This window comes from Mercenaria mercenaria, chromosome 9 (assembly GCF_021730395.1).
Source record: "Mercenaria mercenaria strain notata chromosome 9, MADL_Memer_1, whole genome shotgun sequence".
Taxonomy (NCBI): domain Eukaryota; kingdom Metazoa; phylum Mollusca; class Bivalvia; order Venerida; family Veneridae; genus Mercenaria; species Mercenaria mercenaria.
Window position 1 is genome coordinate 71485602 of NC_069369.1, and position 21885 is coordinate 71507486.

The following is a 21885-nucleotide window of genomic DNA, read 5'->3' on the forward strand; positions in this document are numbered from 1 at the left end:
TGATTTTTAGCTTGCCTATTCGAAGAATAAGTAGAGCTATCCTGCTCACCACAGCGTCGGCATCATACCTTGGTTAAGTTTTTCGTACCAATCCACTTTTTGACAAAACCTTTTGAGATAAAGCTTTGAAACTTTCAACACTTGTGAACCATCACCTTATCCAGTTTTATGCAAGAGTACATAGCTCTATCAAGGATTTGGCTGAATTATGGCCCTTTTTAACTTACAAATCTTGGATAAGTTTTTTGTACCAGTTCATATTTTGTATAAACTGTTTGACATATGGCTTTGAAACTTTGAACATTTTTTATTATAATAATCTCTATCTGTAGGCAAGAGTACATAACAATGTCAACTATTTTTGGCTAAATTTTGGCCCTTTTTGGACTTAGAAATTTTTACAATTTTCGTACAAGTCCACGTTTTGTCAAAACTATTTGACATGTGGCTTTGAAACTTTGAACACTTGTTTATCATCATGATCTCCATCTGTAGCAAGAGTACATAACTCTGTCAACTAATTTGGCTGAATTATGGCCCTTTTTGCACTTGGAAATCGGTTAAATTTTTCATACCAGTCCATATTTTGCCTAACCTGTTTGTCATATGGCTTTGAAACTTTGACCACTTGTTTACCATCGTAGTCTACATATGTAGACAAGACTACATAACTAGGACAAGGACTTTTGCTCAGTTATGGCCCTTTTTTGACATAGAAATTAGTTAAGTTTGGCATACCATTCCATATTTTGTCTTAACTGTTTGATATATGGCTTTGAAACTTTGAACACTTGCTTACCATCATGGTCACACATTGCCATATAGTGCAAGACTTATCCAAATCCGCAAATTTATACAGGTACATTGTTTGTCTTATCTATTTTTCTCCTTTTGTCTGAAAATCTCTGGTAATATTTTGACCCCATACTTCCATCAATTCTTCGAATAGTCGAGCGTGCTGTCAGCAGACAGCTCTTGTTCGAATTCCAGTTTTTTGAATGCCTCTATTTTTAATTAGACTTGTGTATATAATGACATAATGCGAATTTATATTGGCATGATCATTTCATTGTTTATTATTAAATACACGCAATGGTAACTAAAGTTACGATATGTAAAACACAAGAATGATGGTGTTGATAATTATATAAAAATCTGGTCCTTTGGGATTATGGAGTCCCTTCAGTATTATCATAACAGAGATCCGCTCAAGCCATTGCGAGGGGCCATGAGGGGTGTTGCATAATATGACTTTACATCTTAAGAACAGACTCATTCAAACCCTGTCTGCTATTGTTTTAGCTTGACTTTTCAAGCGTCTGTGTCGGTGACACCGTTGGTTAAAGTTTTTGATAAAGTCAAATATCTCTGTTACTATCAATGCTTTTGACCTGAAACTTAAAATAGTTACTTACTACTAAAGTCTACACCAGGAGAAACAATCCCCATAACTCTGATTTGAATTTTGACAGAGTTATGCCCCTTTTAAACATAGAATTTTTTGGTTAAAGTTTTATAAAGTGTTTACTGGCAAAGCTCTAATTCAGAGTCAAGCACTGAGAAAAGTCGAGCATGCTGTCTTACGGACAGCTCTTGTTCTTCTTTGTGTTCTATGTTCCTAAAGCATATTCTTAAAGATTTTATGAACAAGCCACTTACGCATGTATTGGATGCAATTGCAGAATGCAGAGCAACAGCAGAAACACCATTAAAGACCCAATGAAGCAGGACAGCAGACAAACATTAATGCAGTTCAGTTTCAGTGGACTGTCTAGAAACTATTTATCATAGCATGTTACACCTATTTCGTCAGACACGGTCTAAGATAACTGGATCACAACTTCTTGTAATGAAGCATTTCATTGTACCCCCTGAACAACAAAGTTACTGGTTTCAGGTTGTCTATCTGTCTATCTGTCCGTAGACACAATCTTGTGAGCACCAACTCTCCTCATCCCCTTGACACAATTTAATGAAACTTCACACAAGTGATCAGTAACAACAGTAGTTGTGCATGGTGCATGTTAGGTGTTTTCAGAGAGAAAAAAAATTGCAGAGTTACAGGACTTTGTTTTTTGTTACTGTACTATATACATAGAGTCTGCTTATGCAATCTTGTGTGCGCCTAATCTCCCAAACCAGTGCACACAATTTAATGAAACTTCACACAGGTGATCAGTACCAACCTTGCTTATGCATGGTGCATGTAAGGTTCTTTCAGAGAAATATTCTCCAGAGTTATTGGACTTTGTTTTTTGTTACTATATTATATAAATAGAATCTATATACATACAGTCCACATAATTACGCAATGTTGCTTGTGTCAAATTGCAATGTACTGTGTCAGTGCGTGTGGGGGGTACATTCACCTTCAATGGTCCTGTTGGAACATATTGATAATGTTCATCGAACTATTTTGCAAATCTGATTTTAATATTGAAAATTATGTATTACATAAGACCGCACAGGGAGCATCCCAATTTGATTATTGGACTTTTACAATACTCTAGTAAATTTGTGTACTTGTATCAACTTTAAAAATTAAACTGCACCTCCCTGATATGAAATAACGCCTATTCGAACCAAATCAGATGTTTAAAACAAATTATCCATACTTGTAAATATCATCCATCTTTAGTGAATTGTTGACTGTATAGCATTAAAGCCTCTTTTAAACATATAAAAACATACCTGTGACAAGTTAGGCGCAAGTAGTTCCCACGGATATATACCAATTACCTATCAGAAGTCTGCCTTCGAATCTCTAACTGATGAAAAGGAGAGGGTTTTATGAATTGCGTCACAGATACACATGAGTATGTCTAATCTGGGCATGTCATTTTGTTATGCCCCCGAAGGGAGGCATATAGTTTTTGAACCGTCTGTCAGTCTGTCGGTCTGTCAGTCTGTCCGCAATTTTCGTGTCCGGTCCATATCTTTGTCATCGATGGATGGATTTTCAAATAACTTGGCATGAATGTGTACCACAGTAAGACGACGTGTCGCGCGCAAGACCCAGCTCCGTAGGTCAAAGGTCCTAAACTCTAACATCGGCCATAACTACTCATTCAAAGTGCCATCGGGGGCATATGTCATCCTATGGAGACAGCTCTTGTTTATTTATAAAAAAAAAGATCTTTATACTTTTGAAAAGTTTTCTAACTTATTTAGGTGTTTGCAATAGATAAGTTTGTTTATATTTATAAGTAACTGTTCTTGTTTTGACAACACAATGCATATGTAACAGGTCTGGGACTATTTAGGTCTGATCTTGATTGTAAGCTTTTGACTGCCAGAATATGCCTGTGAAACTCTATTGAAAAAAGACTTTGCAGGATTTAGACAGATTTAAACAAAATCCCAGTGCTGTGTAAGACTAACATACACCTCAGATGTCAGCGGCCCCTTCCAACTTCCCCCTCTCCTTTCCCTTCCCCTCCCTTCCCCCATCCACATACATTATCATATTATCATAAAATTATTCTTCTCGATAAAAGAACTTCTATAAGTAGGCTTCTAATGTGAGTTCATAATCATGTGGGAAATATTTCATTTTAAACATTTAAACAAAATTTGATTGTCTAAAATCTGTAGGGGAAAAAAATCACTCAGTACTGTAAATTTCTTTTTGGCATTACAGATATCATTTAAAATTTTAGTCATGCTTGTGCGTGTTCACTTTTCAAATAATCATAGCTACATGTACTTACTGAAAATTCAGATGTCTTCATTAATGCAGAATTTGATTTAAAAGTACTTGATATGTGTTTGATATTGAGACACCAATGGATTACATGTAGTATGTACATGTACATTGAATATTGATTTTGTAAACTGATCATTTCAAAATGCTTCTCAGATTGAAATCTTAGTTTGTAACAATGATTCTTAGCAAAAATGCATGATGTTGTCAAAGTATAAGGCTGCTTTTACGTCGGACATGTGTGCCAGTTTGTTGGCCCTTCCCCGTCAGAGAATGGGGGTGAGGGGGATAGGGGATTGGAGGTGGCAGAATTTTTTACCCTTCAAGTAGAGATAAAGAAACCTCATGACCCTAGTCCATTTCTGATGATGTGACAAACCCAAAATAAAACAGAAAATAAACAAGAAACTGCTTGTCTGTGGGTTTTGAGTAAGATCCCTCTCAATCTGTTAGGAGAACAAATGTGTAATTTGATGTTTTGACTGATCGCAGACATTAATTCAAGGTTGTTAATCTTTAGATGGTTATTTGTGAAGAATGTTTCTGTTTTGACTAGAAACCATCTATGAACAGGTAATTTAAGTGTAAATCAATAAAAAAAAAATATATTGGTTATCTCATGGTACATCTTTCTAATATTTGAAGTTCTTATCATGTTTGTTGCTGTGGTTAAATATCTATCAGAATTCTTTTACAAAATGGTGGAAAACTAAGGAAAGAAGCCAGAGATTTTGGTATTTGATTTCACACAAACAAGCTGTAAAAGTAATTTGTTTTCAAGAAAAACAGGCTGTGAAAAATGATTTAATTAACCCAACTACAGGTTCCTTTGAAAATTTGCCACTGTCACCAATTTGGACTGAAAAAGACAAGTGACTGAAGCATCTTGGGATAGCCAGGCGGTAGAACATCTGCATCAAGTGCATGAGGTTATGTGTTTGATCCCTGAGAGCATTCAATATGTACCAAAGCCTTGAAAAATGATACCTGTAGCCCCTTTGCTTGGCCTTTAGTACTTACCGGTACTAAGAAGAGCATTGGTTTCTCTCCTCTCATACCTTCATGGCTATGATTTCCATTAAGAGTATACAAGAAGGTTTCCAAATTGATAAATGTAAGAATTAGAGTTTGTTATTTTGTAAAATTGAGCTTCTTTCAGGTTCTAGAGCTATAATGGTTGTGATGCATTAAATTGTTACTGTCTCTCACCTTCTGTTTCTGTTTTGCTGTATTGAACTTTCACCTGTTAAGCTTGACAAACGTTATTATACATTTATTTTCCATTTCGATTAACATGCAGTCAAGTTCCATCCAAAGAAAATGTTGTATTCAGCAAGAGTCCTACGAGTACAGGGATGCTATTTTATTAATATCAGCTTGTAGATTGATACAGTCTCAGTTATACAATTATAAGAAGAAGATCCTTTGAAAGCATACATGTACAATGTAACCAAGGTAAAATAGTAGAAAACTAGGTTTAATTGAAATTGTCCATCAGAGGTAATGAAATGTGCAAAGCCAGGCTAGCTCTAGCATTGGCTTAAGCCTAACTCTGTAATGGTTAAATGGGCTCCCATGTTCCCTAGGACCAGAAAATATAACAACACTGAGTCCAAGTATGAAAAGACTTTGTAAAGCTACCAGAACAGCAATGAAAGATAGTTTATAAAATCTTAATTTGTTTTTGATAACAAAATGCATTTTATGTTTTTTATGCCCCCAAAGGGAGGCATATAGTTTTTGAACCGTCTGTCGGTCTGTCAGTCTGTCCGCAATTTTCGTGTCCGGTCCATATCTTTGTCATCGATGGATGGATTTTCAAATAACTTGGCATGAATGTGTACAACAGTAAGACGATGTGTCGCGTGCAAGACCCAGGTCCGTAGCTCAAAGGTCAAGGTCACACTTAGACATTAAAGGATAGTGCATTGATGGGCGTGTCCGGTCCGTATCTTTGTCATCGATGCATAGATTTTCAAATAACTTGGCATGAATGTGTACCACAGTAAGACGACGTGTCGCATGCAAGACCCAGGTCCGTAGCTCAAAGGTCAAGGTCACATTTAGACTTTAAAGGATAGTGCATTGATGGGCGTGTCCGGTCCATATCTTTGGCAACCATGGATGGATTTTCAAATAACTTGGCATGAATGTGTACCACAGTAAGATGACATGTCGCGCGCAAGACCCAGGTCCGTAGCTCAAAGGTCAAGGTCACACTTAGACGTTAAAGGTCATTTTTCATGATAGTGCATTGATGGGCGTGTCCGGTCCATATCTGTCATTCATGCATGGATTTTAAAATAACTACGCATGAATGTGTGGCACAGTAAGACGCATGTCGCGTGCAAGACCCAGCTCCGTAGGTCAAAGGTCCTAAACTCTAACATCGGCCATAACTACTCATTCAAAGTGCCATCGGGGGCATATGTCATCGTATAATGGAGACAGCTCTTGTTCAAAATGCATTTTATGTATAAAGCTTTGAAGACTGGTATACCTCAGGGGCAACCTTTTGGGTGCACATCTGGTTTAATGGGTGCAACTGTAGGTCATATACCCCAAAAACTGTTGCAGCTTGCACATGAATTGCTGTATCAAGATGTAATGGTTACATTACAGGTAGTATAGGGCCCCTGGCACCATACCCGATCTTCTGAATATGCACACTATGCATCAGTAACTGTGCCGACTAGCAAGCTATTCTGTTAACATTACCTTTACTCCAGCCTACAGTGCATAGATGCTTCAAACATTACAATGTATTTTCTTTATGTTACTTTCATTTCCAACTTAAAGTTTCCCAAGAATTGTATTGATGGTGCACCTGTATTTGCAATAAAGCTACAGGAGCTCAATTATTAGCTACAAATCTTCAGATTTACTGATATAAGGTATTGTAATAGCAAAAAATACAAGCAATCCAGAAGGAAACCGAGGTAGAGATTTTCCCAGACTTTAGTTGATATAATTGGAATATAAATTTTGTTTGAGTTTGATTATATTTGTTTAAATACCTGTTGAAACTAGAAACAAAATTTTAGATGGGTACAGTATATCTGGAGAGAGTGTTATATGTATTTTCGTTTGCAAAATCAAAAGTTATGTTTGTTCCATTCGAGATACAATTTCCATAACTGAACGTTATGCGACCATTTCCACCTGCCCCCACCCCGTTCCATCCTCTCAACCACCCAACCTCAGTGTTACCTCATATGCTTGCATTGTTACTACAGTCAAACTTCACTCACTTGAACTTGAAGGGACCAGCAAAATTTGTTTGAGTTATCAGTAGTAAGAGCTGTCAAAAATTATACATCATAAAGGGATTTTACCGAGACCTGATGATGAGTTTGTGCCGGTTTGACTAGTCATTGCATGCATGGCTGATTTCCAAACAACAATAATTATTTTCTGTCTTCGGTCAGTGGCAGTACAGTATTTTTCAAAATATGGCTGCATCTAGTCTAGGAAGTTGTGATAATGTGTCAGTGTTAAGAAGACTTATATAAGTGATTATATCTTTAATATTGCACATGTTTGTAGAGAAAAAGTTGGGCAAGATGTTTTTATAGGTTCCAAAGCCACTTGCCTGTCTAGTCTAAACCCAAAGTGTGTTTTATCTTTACTCTTTAGCTATGTCATCAGGCCAGTCTTAGTCAGAAAGTCTCTGTGTTGGTTTGAATGGTTTCAATTTCATTGTTGTGGTAAAACAATCATGGTTGAGTTACTGAGAGTGTAAATCTAAGTCTTTGTGTAAAAGATTATCATTTACAAAAAAAGTATTCTATATTTTGCAGAAGGTGATTATATTCCAAAAAATCATCTTGTTAAGAGAATTTTTGGTTAGGAGAAAACCATTTTAATTTGAGGAGTACCTTTGATAACATACAGCTGTTATAATGCACTTATTGTAGAGCTCCTATACTGCACTTTTCTTCTGTTCCAGGTAGGGTTTTAGTAGATTAACCAAAACCTTAACTCTTTTACATTGACGAATGTTATATTAACCTTTAGCCTGCTGGCGGCATGTGATGCTGCCTTTGCGAACAGTGCAGACCAAGATCAGCCTGCACATCCGTGCAGTCTGATCATGGTCTGCACTGTTCGCTATTCAGTCAGTAAATTTTCAGTGAACACCCCTTTGAATAATAAATGGTATTGCCCAAATTGAATGATGGACCAGTCCATTTTAGAAATTTAGCAGGCTAAGGGTTAAAAGGCCTGTTATTACATGACCTTCTATAACCACTTGGTCCATAGTTTGTGCTATATGACTTGTCTTAATTCAGCATCATATTTTTGGGGCTATTTAAAGTCAAAACTTGAAAAAATAATTATTTGAGATTTACTTTTTATTTCAAATAATAAAACACTTACTGAATGACATGCGGGTCAAAAGTCAAGACCATTGACCTTCAGTCCACAGATAAGGCAATATTTTTACTTATGACTGGCAAGCCATCTTAATAAGTGGCTACTTTTGCTGCAGTTAAAGTCGGAAATGAACAAAACAAAGGTATCAGCCCTTCTCTCAAAAACGTTGTCAATGTTCACCAAACTTGGTTATAAGTTGGAATCCTCTCTCAGATTTGTTCAATTAGGTCAAGGTCAAAGCACGTTGGAGCTCCCTACATAAACTGTCCAGATGGATTGTGGAGGAAATAGGGGCTTGACTCGGCCCTCTTGTCTTAAACAGAACTAGCATGAGTCCACACAGCAGCTTTTATATGCATTTGAGATAAGTCATAGGTTACTTCCGGGTGTGTGCCCATCGTTGGCCCCCATGACCACCCCCTGTTTCAGGTGTTGCATATTATACACAGGTTTAGACAAAACATGTTTGTTTATGATTGTCTGCCATTTTTGTAAAGGGAGACTACTCTTTCTAAACATTTTAGATTGTCATTATGTTTGTTTGTTTTTTAAAGCAATATTATGCAAATTAAATAGTATTTTGAAGAAAAAAAAATCATAATTATTATAATACTAAGGAAAGGATCAATTATTATTCTTGACTGAGATCAAGCTGCAAGGTGGTACAGTTGGCCTTCACACTAACTGACTATTAAAATTTTGATCCTTAGAAGACTGTAAGGAACAAAAGACAATTTTTTTTAAACAATTTAATTAAGCAGCTCTTGTGATTTTTCACAATACAGATAAAATTGAATGAAAATTCTTTAAAGGCTCATAATGCCTTTGTTTAAAATGTGGCTGCCAGCTGTTTCATCTGTTTTTAAGCATTATGGACCTTTAAAGATCCATCACAGTTAGCTTACTGGCTACTTTGTAGCATGGCGTGTAATGCTTGGTTAATTCTTGACAGTTGACGCTTACACTTGGATGTAACTTTGATTACAGGACGTTTCTACTTATAGGTCTGTATTGTTTTCCTTTTTGACCGATCAAGAAAGATTTTTTTTTTTTTTGTCTGAAGATTTAAGACTGAAGTCAAGAGGTGCGCACTATACTCAGATGCGCATTATACATGGGTACTTACGGAACTTTTGCGGCAGGTAATGTTAACTTGACTTTTACAATGCCAGTTGGTGTCAAAGAGCTTACTGTTGCATTAGATTTTATTCTTTGAAGTGGTTGAAAGTTCTCAGGAGTCTAAAATAAAAACTTTTCATGCTGGACACAATTAATTCTGCCTTTGCGACCAGTGTAGATCATGATCAGTCGGTCTGCACATCCGTGCAGTCTGATCATGACCTGCACTGTTCGCCATTCAGTCAGTATCTTTGTACTGTCCAAATTGAAAGATGGATAAGTTCATTTTAGAAATTTAGCAGGGTAAGGGTTAAAATCTTTTTAGATATATAGAGTAAAAGATAACAGGATAGCTGAAAGTTTGATTTGATGGGTATATACTTTTCTGGCTTGCTTATCAGTTCTGCTAATGTTGTGTATGTGGGTATATACAGTAATTCTGCAGGTTCTATGTGTATATGATGATAAGTTAAGATACGCCTTGCTTTTCTTGTAGACTTCTACTTCATATATTGGTTTCCAGGTAACTCCAAAATCACGTTTTTGCAGAGAAAATGTAGCTCAGTTGGAAATTTGTGTGTGTATGTATGAAAATATATATATAAAAAAATGTGTGTAAGATAAGGAAAAAAGTTTGTTTTCTTTCCTGTTTGGAATGGGGATTTACAGCATGGAAAGTTTAATATTTGACAGAATGACTTATTCTAAAAGGAGAAATTCGTGCCCTCCGCAAGCATTTGGGTATGCTAATGGTCAGGACTGGCAGAGTCTTCTGGCTCAACATGGACGGTTTTGGCAGAACTCAGTCTGGAATAATTGGTCATCTAACAGTAAGTGTGCATTGCAGTACAGTAATATCATGTGCATTATCTTACTTTTAAAAGGACAAAAGCAGAAATTTGCATTTTTACAATCTGCACTGGTTATGATAGGTGCACTCAGTAATTTATGTGTTGATATTCTATGAAAAAATGTAAAGAATTACTGATTACAAGACTTTTTTGCAGTACTAAAAAGTTGGTTTAAAATTTGAAGTAAGATAATGCAGCTATAGGTATGCAAGGTTTAATTGTATGGGCCTTTAAAGTCATGCTAAATCTTTCATTTTATGTGCATCATGCGTTCTCATGAACTATTTTCATTGACAAATCTGCAATGATTATCAAAGGCATATACTACCCCGGATTTAACCACAATTGAGTACTGCTTTTTGCAAAAAGGATGTTTATTTGGACCCACTAAAAAGCTGGTGGGATGGGTCAATATATTGAGATATGGAAGGAAGGAAGGGACATTTAATTGGGGTATACAGTATTTGTGCTTTTTCATAATGGATAGCATGATTTCAGGCTTATTATAAACTAGCTCATTATTCAAAGTTATTATAGCTCTGTTGTCAAGAAAACTTGCATCTTTTTAGGGAAGGGCTTCATTTTTATGCAAAACTGTTGGGGCGACCAGCATGATAATTATGCTTTTAGAATGAGCTATTGTTACAAAAGAGTAATTTTTGAACCCATTAACACCACTTGAGCAGCCCATACCTTATTTTTCATTCAAATTTCTACACCATAGGCCAATTAAGACTGGCATTTCTTAAAACATCTGAATAAATAACAGATTAGCCATGTTATCAAGAAGGGGAAGATTCTAATGAAAAAGGTCCCACACTTTTGAACTTTTGGCTACAACATGACCTTGAATTTTCCAGTTTTTGCTTGTAAATATGATATACAGAGTCTGTAAACTAGCTCACCAGTTGGTCATTAGATAGACAAGAACTGATCTGGAAGGTTTAATTGGTAGATTTCTATCAAACTTGGTTATCTGTCCATACCACAGAGCTGATTACATGGTCTGATTATGACCAGTACATGCTGTGAGTTCAGGTGTACTCAAGTACAACTCTTGGAATCTCATGTAAGTTGATGACATTGCATTTATCAGCAAGTTCTTTGGCTTTTGTGATAACTGTACAGAATGAATCTTGTCAGCTGTGGTAAAGATAATGTCTCTGGCAAAAAAAGAGAATGAATGAGTGTGCTTATATAAAAGAAGTAAACATAAAAGCAGAGGTTCAGTGACTATGAAACTATGGATTGTGAGTTTTTGGCCTTGCTCCTTCAAGTAAAAGTTGCTTACATTGGGATTATTAAAACTCATGAGTATGGGCCATGGTGCTTACACGAAGCATGCAAAGTTTTTGGGATACAAGCATCTTCTGTATCTTATACTATCCTTCCACTAAAATTACTGACAGTCCTCAAGCTGTATGAATCGCCAATTGTGACTTTAAATAAGTTGAAACATAAACATCAGTCTTAAGTTGCCATTACTGCTAGGCTAAACTAGAATGTTGAAGGTAGAACTATTGCAGATATTACTGATAACTGGTACTAGAATGATGTTTTAGGTTATGGACAGATATATAATGATAACTGGTTCTGGAATGAGCTTTAAGGTTATGGGCACATATGATAACTGGTTCTGGAATGAGCTTTAAGGTTATGGGCACATATGATAACTGGTTCTGGAATGATATTTTTAAGGTTATGGGCACATATGATAACTGGTTCTGGAATGAGCTTTAAGGTTATGGGCACATATGATAACTGGTTCTGGAATGAGCTTTAAGGTTATGGGCACATATGATAACTGGTTCTGGAATGAGCTTTAAGGTTATGGGCACATACGATAACTGGTACTAGAATGAGCTTTAAGGTTATGGACACATATGATAACTGGTTCTGGAATGAGCTTTAGGGTTATGGGCACATATGATAACTGGTTCTGGAATGATGTTTTAAGGTAGTTGACAGATATAATGATAACTGGTACTGTAATGGTGCAGTAAGGTTATAGACACATATGATAATTGGTTATGGAATGATGATTTAAAGTTATGGACACATATGATAACTTGTTCTGGAATTGTTTTAAGGTAATGGACAGATACGATAACTGGTTCTGGAATGGTGCTTTAAGGTTATGGGCACATATGATAACTGGTTCTGGAATGGTGCTTTTAGGTTATGGGCACATATGATAACTGGTTCTGGAATGATGTTTTTAAAGTGGTGGACAGATGTGATGATAACTGGTACTGGAATGGTGTATTAAGGTTATGGATACATATGATAACTGGTGGTTCTGGAATGATGTTTTAAGGTTATGAACACATAAGATAACTTGCTCTGGAATTATATTTTAAGGTAATGGACAGATTCGATAACTGGTTCTGGAATGGTGATTTTAGGTTATGGGCACATATGATAACTGGTTCTGGAATAATGTTTTAAAGTTATGGACACATATGATAACTGGTTCTGGAATGATGTTTTAAGGTTAAAGGCACATTATGATAACTGGTTCTGGAATGATGGTTTAAGGTTAAAGGCACATTATGTTAACTGGTTCTGGAATGATGTTTTTTAAGGTCATGGGCACATATGATAACTGGTTCTGGAATGATGTTTTTAAGGTCATGGGCACATATGATAACTGGTTCTGGAATGATGTTTTTAAGGTCATGGGCACATATGATAACTGGTTCTGGAATGATGTTTTTAAGGTCATGGGCACATATGATAACTGGTTCTGGAATGATGTTTTTAAGGTCATGGGCACATATGATAACTGATTCTGGAATGATGTTCTAAGGTTATGGACAAATATAATGATGTCTGGTGATGCTTTAGTGTTATGGGCAGATACTATGATAACTGGTCTTATGATTATCATTCACACAAAGTTGTTTCCAAGCAAATGCTTATAATGATTATCAACCAGAGTTATGTCCCTAATCTAGTTAAATACCTGTTTATGATACAGTCATTGCCCCCTTGATTGGTTGACAGGGAGACACCAGTTATTGTGTTGTTATTAATGTGTTTACATTATACTAATTTCTTTTTTGTCATGTTAGGTTGATAGCAATTCATTGACTTTGCTTGTTATGAAATGTGATGATGAATTCATGCTGTGCAAAAAAGCACTACCTGATACAGTAAAATTTGAATTTCCTGTTAATGTGTTCTTTGACGCAGCCAGCTCTTTGCAGTTATGTAGAATGGCAAATCAAATGAAATACTGTAGCCTGGGAATCCAGTCTGACAATTTCTAACTTTTTTCTACCTGCAAATTGACAGCCTGGGGAAACCTGTTTTCCGACCGCAGCGCCACCTATATTACACCCGAAATATGCGGGTGTTTGATAAAGAACAATAACTTTTGAAAGCAATAATGCATGGCTAAAAATAGAAACGGAATTCTAACGAAAAAAAAAAACAGATTGGAATCGTGTACTTCCGAAGGTTTCCGAACATTTCCGGGTCATAGACAAATACCAGTTTGTACCCACCATAGCTTTTCCAGCAAGTTGTAATAACTTTTAAATATGTCAGTAAACTTAAGTTTGCGTCATAGCCTTCAAGATGTTATATAAATGCAGATCTAATGATCTACGAAAATTGACAAAGTTTCCGCAGCATTGCCTCGTTTTCATTTCAAACAAGCGCATTATATGGTCACATGTTAATTAGGCTAATTATAGAAAATCGATAATCAGTTATGACATGGAAACTCCTTCAGATTTCCCCAGGCGTGGATAATATCAGAAACTCGATGAATGCCAATTAACACTAATTAGCGCAAATTAAGTCGGATCTTTAATGCATAGATATTATGTATTATTTCTTCTGACAAAGTACAAATATTATCAACGGCTTCCCAGGCTAGAAATACAATAAAATATTTAATTATCTTGTTGGGCCTCCGTGGCCTAGTGGTTAAGGTCGCTGACTTACAATCATTTGCCCCTCACCCGTGTGGGTTCGAGCCTCACTCAGGGTGTGGAATTCATTGTGAGGAAACCATCCAGCTGGCTTACGAAATGTTGGTGGTTCTACCAAGGTGCCTTCCTGCTAGTGATGAAATAGTGCACGGACAGCACCTCTGGTCTTTATCCACCATCAAAAGCTGGAAAGTGACACCAAATGACCTATACTTGTGTCGGTTCGATGTTAAACCCAACAAAAAACAGAAAGAAATTAATTTTGTGGGCATTATATTCTGTTGTTTTGCCAAAGGGAACACATTTTAGATACAAAATGTGTAACAAATAGAATAGCTTTGTCAGGATTTATTTTTGCGGATTGACACATCCATGAATTCCGTAGACAGTTGGTCTTTCACGAAAACTGATGATTTAACAGTATGGCATTTTATCTAAAAACATCTTTATAAAAAAATGTAGTGACTTTTTCTATGTTTTTTGCGGTGTATACATATAATTACAACGTAAAAGTTGTATGCAAAATATTTGTAAGAAGACGGGTTTGATTTATTATTCTGGCAGCCTTACAGCACCAATTCTCAGACTCTCTGGAACAGCGGAGTGCCTCATAAGAACTATTTTGTGTTTACATTACAGCTTCTTCATTAATATTATTAGATTGTTCCACAGACATTGTGCCACTTATTAAGGTAGGCGAAAAAACAGGTTGTAATTAAATTATTAGTGTGGAGATACAAAAATTGAAGATGTTGCTACATGACTACTGTTGATTCTGTATGTTTCGCAACCTTTTATTTTGATTGATAATTATAGGTTATTAGCTTTGTATCGAGAAATATGCACAAGGTCTTCAGCGGAAATATTGCGCGACTTTAGGAGCGCAATATTCTTCCGCTGAAGAACAAGTGCATATTTCCCGATGCAAAGATAATAACCTTATTATTACATACTCATCTACACGTGTAAATATTATGTAAATATCACATATGTTCAATAGCCTGAATAGGATTGACAATACTGAACTAAATAGAAAAAAATAGTGCAACAACACACACTGAATTACGTCACGCACCCGATATGAAATTCAGGCGTCAGTGTATAGAAAAATATTGACGTTTCCGGTACCAGTGTAACTTTACTGGGAGTAGAACGAGTATGTAATAATAGCCATAATGTGCACTTCTCTGGAGATACTGCTGCATGGTACAGTAAAACCTCTAAAGAACAAAGACCTTTGCACAGAGGCACATGGTATTTTGTCCTTAGTAAATTTACCTGGAAGAGCAAGGCCAAACTAAATAATATCTTTGTTTCCCCTCCTTCAACTTCTGCTGGTAAAGTCTGGGTAGGAAGGGAACTTTTTTTTATATATGAATTCTTTATTTCCAGTTGACAAATGTTTTTGATTTAGAATCAGTCTGTCCCTCCTGCATATAAATAATAACAACCTTGTTTTCAGCTATAAACAGCTCTGTAACCTGTGTCCTCAGTTGGATTTGTAGCCAGCCTGCTTAGCTCAGTAGGGAGAGCACAGATCTACAGATCATTAGGCCGTGAGTTCAATACGTGTATATTCTCTATGACGATTTAATAGAAGGCATTGTGTCTGAAATTATTCATCCATGTGGGGAAGTTGGCAGTTACTGCTGGAGAACAGATTTGTACTGGTACAGAATCCATGAACACTGGTTAGGTTAACTGCCCGCTGTTACATAACTGAAATACTGTTGAAAAACAAACAAACAAGTGAACCCAAAAAATAATTTGCTTTTATATTGGCAATAAAATGTTTTGGGTAGGGGCAATTTAACAATATCTTACTTTATACCTCGGTACAACAAACTGGCTTTAACCTCCCCTATTAGGTTAGTTCTAGTATGGCGCCATATAACCTATACTGTGTTGGTGCGCCGTAAAACCCAAATAAATAAATAAATGAGCTGCGCCATGAGAAAACCAACATAGTGCATTTGGGACCAGCATGGATCCAGACCAGCCTGCACATCCGCGCAGTCTGGTCAGGATCCATGCTGTTCGCTAACGGTTTCTCTAATTGCAATAGGTTTTGAAAGCGAACAGCATGGATCCTGACCAGACTGCGCGGATGCGCAGGCTGGTCTGGATCCATGCTGGTCGCAAACGTACTATGTTGGTTTTCTCATGGCGCGGCTCAAATAGTTCTAGTAAAGTTGAACTGTTGCTAAATCATCACAAAAAATTATAACACCCAGTCTACAGTAAAACTGCCAAATGTGACATAATAACAGGGTTATACTTCTATATTTTACTTTATCTGCAAAGAAACCTTGAAGCTTATTGGGTAACTTTGAAAAGGATTTTGGCCAGCTGTGGGCTTTATCAACAAACTTGGATCTGAGATACTGACCATAACCTTGGTACTTCTTGATCTCTTAAACAGTAACTGTTGAAAAAATGATGGTGACATGATGAACAACTTAACTTCGAAAATGTAAATGCATTGGTGCAGTAGTTACTATGATATTGGCTTCTGGCCATGCAGCCCAAAGTTGTGGGTTCAAATTCTACTTAGCCAAGAACACATCTTATCTCTAGTCAAAGATGGTAGTATTTTTTCCAGGACACAAACTCGAGAGTCATTCAGATAATCTTCAGCTTTCTACACAATTGAGCCTTTGGTACAGTGTAAACAAAATTAATGGGTAACTTATATTATTATTTATGTAGGAAATGATTAGTTATGATACTGTTACTGTGTAAATACTGTGGTACGTAGTATAGTGAGTTGTGCTATCAAAGATGACTTATTGTCCAGCTGACTCAGAACCAATCACACTCATTGTGCACTTGACTGTAGAGGTCAGACTTCTGGCATCTGTTTCTGTCTTTGTTTTTTTCTCTGTTAGTGTTGTGGTTCCAGGGTAACTGAGTAGATTCATTGAACATTTTGACTGAAGCATTTGAAAAAAGTCTGAAAACAGCAATTATAAATAATTCTAATCCTTTGATCTCGGCTGAACTTAAAACTTGGAATTGTTTTGGTTCACTTAGTCTTTGATTCATGTTTTGAACCAAGGCTTCAGTAGGGCAACAATAAATCTCCTGATACTTTTTGCAGAGATTCACTATTACCATTATTCAAATGTTGCTATATAGATATATTAATTGGGAAAATGACAGCTGATAGACTTTTTCTGACAACCAAGTCCCCCTTTGCCAATAAAATCAGGTTGTTGAATTATTTTAGCCAGTCATTGTTGGAGTACTCATTAGGGTTATCAGAGATCGTTGGCAATATGGTAATGTGTCAATATGGAAAACTCACCTCCCCGCATAAATAAACCTACTACAAGGAAGATTAATTTATCAAAAAAAATATGATTTACTAAGTTTAGTATCATCTACTTCTTACTCAAACCATACAGTCTGTTCATCTATGGTCAGTCTGTTGCATATTGAAAGGCATTCTTGCATACCGGAGGCTTATATGGTTTCCCGGTTGAACCTTTGGTACATTTCACTGATGTTTCTAATTTGTTTGCATTATGTTTTAATGGTGTCAGCCCACCAATGAGCAATGTTTCATACAGGTCTTCCAGAACCAATCAAAATCCACTGTGAAAAGTCCCTTCCATTATTGATGCAGCATTACGAGAAATAATTCTTTTCCTGAGTGGAATTTGTAAATATCTAATCATATGGAGTACATCTTTATTAATTTGCATGCAGTCATTATGTATTGTCTTAATTATTAGTAAGTATTTTGTTTAGATGTTGCTTGAATTTTCAGTTCAGCATGCCATGCAATTACCGGTATAATAGGTTTAAAAATTGATTGGCTGGAACCTCTCTGGGGTAGTAATTAAGAGTATGTATGTTCATCACATTTATGAGGTATATGGTCAATCATAAGACACCCATAAATAACTGTATGCTTCATACTTGAAACTTGAAGAACTGGGTTACATCTCTTAATTGGCATTGTCAAGGAAAGATGACTGCCATTTTATGAAAGAAATATTTCTTATATATTTACTATAACATTTCTGCTTGAAGCTATAGCTCTTTTATACCAAACTTATCCTCTTTATTGCATGTGTGCAGCCTAAAATGTTGTTAATGTACAAAATTAATCAATTAGTACTTTTGCCCTCAAAGCTGGCATATTTTCAACTGGGTGGCAAGTATGGGCCCATTATGAAGTAAAGGGAGGTTATAAATATTGCAAGATATGACAGGTGTTGTAATAAAGCGTAACAAGCATAAAGAATAGAGAGCTCTTTCTTTTATTCTCTCAGTGAATAAAATGTGCTCTTCGTGCTATGAAGTAATGCTCATTATATAATACACTGTTACCTGGCAAAATGTTGTTTATGCAAAACAAGCAGGTTTTCCATGAGACAAGAAAATCGGGTAGTTTTTCCTATCCATCATCACCAGGTGTACATGATCTGTATCATATAGAAGCTGTGTTATGATTTAATCACTACACTGTTTTCTCTCGGCTTTCATCTTCCCTGTGGGTTTGATCTGCGTTCTGGTAAAATCCAAACAAAGAGACACTGTTTGTATGTATCTTGAGAAATGGTGATAAAAAAATATATTGGTTTATGCTGCTTTTTATCATATTCTAATGTCTTTTCCAGCAAGGCATTCATTAGTGAGGCTTGTTGACCTATTTCCCATGATAATTCCGGAACACAGAGTTTGTTTGTATTTATAGTATAATAACTGATTTATCACCAACTAGATGAAGTGCCATCTTATTGGGGTTTGTCAATATATTATAATGGTATTTACCTAGTTGGAAGCTTGGAATGGAAAGGAGGGTAAAAGAAAATTATTCCACCACATTAAGCAGAAACGTTAAACTAGAGGATATATATTCACTGGTCTAATAGTCCACAAATTGCCGATTCCAGAGGTTTCGCAAGCGGAAATATTAGTGAATTACTGAAAACTGAAGTGCCAAAGCTAAGTTTGTTTGTCTTTTCTTGACTATAATGACGAGTCCTGGTGTAGGTGAAAATTTATGCTTGCTGATTTTTACGCTCCCGAAGGTGGGCATATTAAAATCACACTGTCCGTCCATGTGTGTGCGTCCCTGTCGACGTGCGTCCAAGTATATTCTTGTAACTCTACCATCCATAAAGAGATTTTGAAGTAACTTGGCATAAATGTTTACCATGATACGACGTGTTCATGCACAAGACCCAGACCCCTAGCTCCAAGGTCAAAGGTTAACAGGGTCTGTTTCGTGTCTAATTCATAACTCTGCCATTCATCAGGGATTTTGAAATGACTTGGCATAAATGTTTCCCATAATGAGACGACATGTCATGCGCAAGATCCAGACCCCTAGCACAAAGGTCAAGGTCACACTTAGTGGTTAAAGGTTAACATGGTATGTTTCTTGTCTGATCCATAACTCTGCCATCGATGTAGGGATTTTAAAATTACTTGGCATAAATGTTCCCAAATAGATGACATGTCATGCGCAAGACCCAGACCCCTAACTCCAAGGTCAAGGTTGCACTTAGAAGTTAAAGGTTAACATGGTCTGTTTCTTGTCCGGTCCATAACTCTGCCATTTATCAAGGGATTTGAAAATAATTTGACACAAATGTTAACCATATTGAGAAGGTGTGTCATGCTTATGACCTGGGTCTTTCAGGTCAAGGTCACAAAATGATTCATACCAAAACTATTCTGGCATATTTTGCGCAGACAACTATAACATTCTGGGCATGCTGCAGGGGCATTTGTCACTAATAGTGACAGCTCTTGTTTCATGAACATTTCCATTTTGTGAACTTTTCTCTTTCTCTTCCATGGAAAATGCAATTGGTTTTGATTAAATTTTCAGTGTTGTAATATTTTCTGGTCCTTTGGGGTCATAGGGCCATTTCTGTTTTACTATGATAGAATTCCACACACCGAGACGATGTGCAGAGCACATGTTCTGGATGGCTCACTTCAAGGTCAAGATCACACTTAGGGGTTAAAGGTCATATGACTTTGTTTCGTGTCCGCTCTGTAACTCTTGAACTGCTTGAAGGATTTTAAAGAAACTTAGCACAAATGTTCACCACATCAAGTTCACGTGCAGAGCACATGTTTCAGATGGCTCGCTTCAAGTTCAATGTCACACTTAGGTGTCAAAGGTCATACCTTCGGGCATATATTGCTCTGCATTGCGGTGCTCTTGTTATTGCTTAGCATATAGCAAGAGCTTTATTCTCAGGTCTTCAGTATGACATAACCTGGCAATGAACCCACACTCTTCCACTGTTGAAGTTGTTGCAGTACAACTAGGTTAACATTATCTCATTCTTCTAGTTTTTGTTATTCTTTATCAAGGTCACCATACTACATTGATGTTCCCACTATTCTTATTATTGTCAGATAGCATTTATGTCATTATGTTAATGGAGGCTGGATTACTGGAAGATGGAATTTTTCACATTCCATTGTTCCCAGCATTTGTATTTTTCTCCCATATCAAATGTACATATATATTACTGACAGTAATTTAATAATGGTCAGTTTATAACTGTTACAGTCTCTTCAAGGGAGTTAATTAGTCTTGAAGAAACGAGAGATGTGATATGCCATCCATCGGTCAGTAAAGTGGCAGGGGCCAGTTTCATATTAAAGTCTGTATATGTTTTCTGAATTAAAAGGTAGATATATCTTTCAGGTGTTTATATTCAATTTGTTAAACATGATGTTTCATCTTAAATCCATGGGTGAAAGTTTTCCGGAATACTCCGGAAGTTCCGGATTTTCCATCTCGGCCGGGATCGTTTTTCCAAATCGTCTAAATCCGGGTCGAAATTCGGGGGGGGGGGGGGGTGTTGGTATTGTGTCATCAATCAACAAAGCTTGAAAAATCAGTCGATCGGCGACAAACACAATCGACTCTGTTTATCATATTTGCCGTTTGCAGCGCATCTCGCATATCGTCAATATGTAACGACAATTTTGATTGACCCGCATAGGCGCTGTACTTCAATGAAAACAACTGTTACGTTTTTCATAAATTTTACATGCGCCGAAAAGTTCCCGCGCGTCAGAATTTGCACGGACTTTTGTCTGCAGCATGCATTTCTCGATTTCTTGCATGCACATGTAGCCGCCTCGTATAATAATAATAATAATAATAAAGTCTTTATTTAACGAGGCAACACAGTTGGGTGTACCCAGTCTTCCCTGTGAGCCTCAAATGTACATATATACAGTAAACACAAATTAACAAATTAAAGTAAACAAAGTCATGAAGGGATTATAATGCAAAATAGCATATATAAGAGGATTACATGAAATTTACATAAGGAAGGTAATAGAATAAACAACATGGTTTTATGTAAAGTTACACTGAAAGCAAAAGTAATGAAATAAACAATATACAATTATTTGTTAATTATTTATAGTTTTAAATAAGTACTCTGATACCAAAAAATATCATAGTTCTCATGCGGTTGATAGATGTTGTTGCCCACTAGAGAACCACCATTTTAAATAATTGCTTTTGAATGTGTTCAGGTTTGTTGATGTTCTTATATGATAAGGAAGTGAGTTCCATAATTTTGCACCAGAGTATGCCAGTGATTTTCTATAGAATTCAAGTCGAGGTTTTGGAACTAAAAGTAGTCTTTGATCATATGATCTCAATGACCTATTTTCAGTATACGTAAATAGTTGCTTCATGTAACTAGGGAGAAGGTTGTTAAGAGATTTGTATACTAATATGGCTTTTTTATAATTAACTCTATCTTGAAATTTCATCCAGTTAAGTTGAATAAATAAATCGTCTGTTGGTGTGTCAATGTCTTTATCTAAAATAACACGAGCTGCACGTTTTTGGAATTTGTACATGTCATTCAAAAGCTCAGTGTTACAGTTTCCCCAA

General features: G+C 36.3%; 1 protein-coding gene across 2 annotated transcripts in view; it reads left to right on the forward strand.

Annotated features, from left to right (window-relative positions):
• LOC123547424 (protein neuralized-like) overlaps positions 1 to 21885 on the forward strand; it is a 48362-nt gene that overhangs the window by 1178 nt on the left and 25299 nt on the right. Inside the window, exon 1 of one of the 2 annotated variants that reach the window (XM_045334521.2) lies at positions 9737 to 10029. The exons of the other annotated variant lie outside the window; for it this stretch is intronic. Coding sequence (XP_045190456.2) covers positions 9855 to 10029 — 175 coding nt within the window. The 5' untranslated portion in view covers positions 9737 to 9854. Of the gene's footprint in view, positions 1 to 9736; positions 10030 to 21885 lie in introns of those variants that run through there. 2 annotated transcript variants of the gene reach the window in all.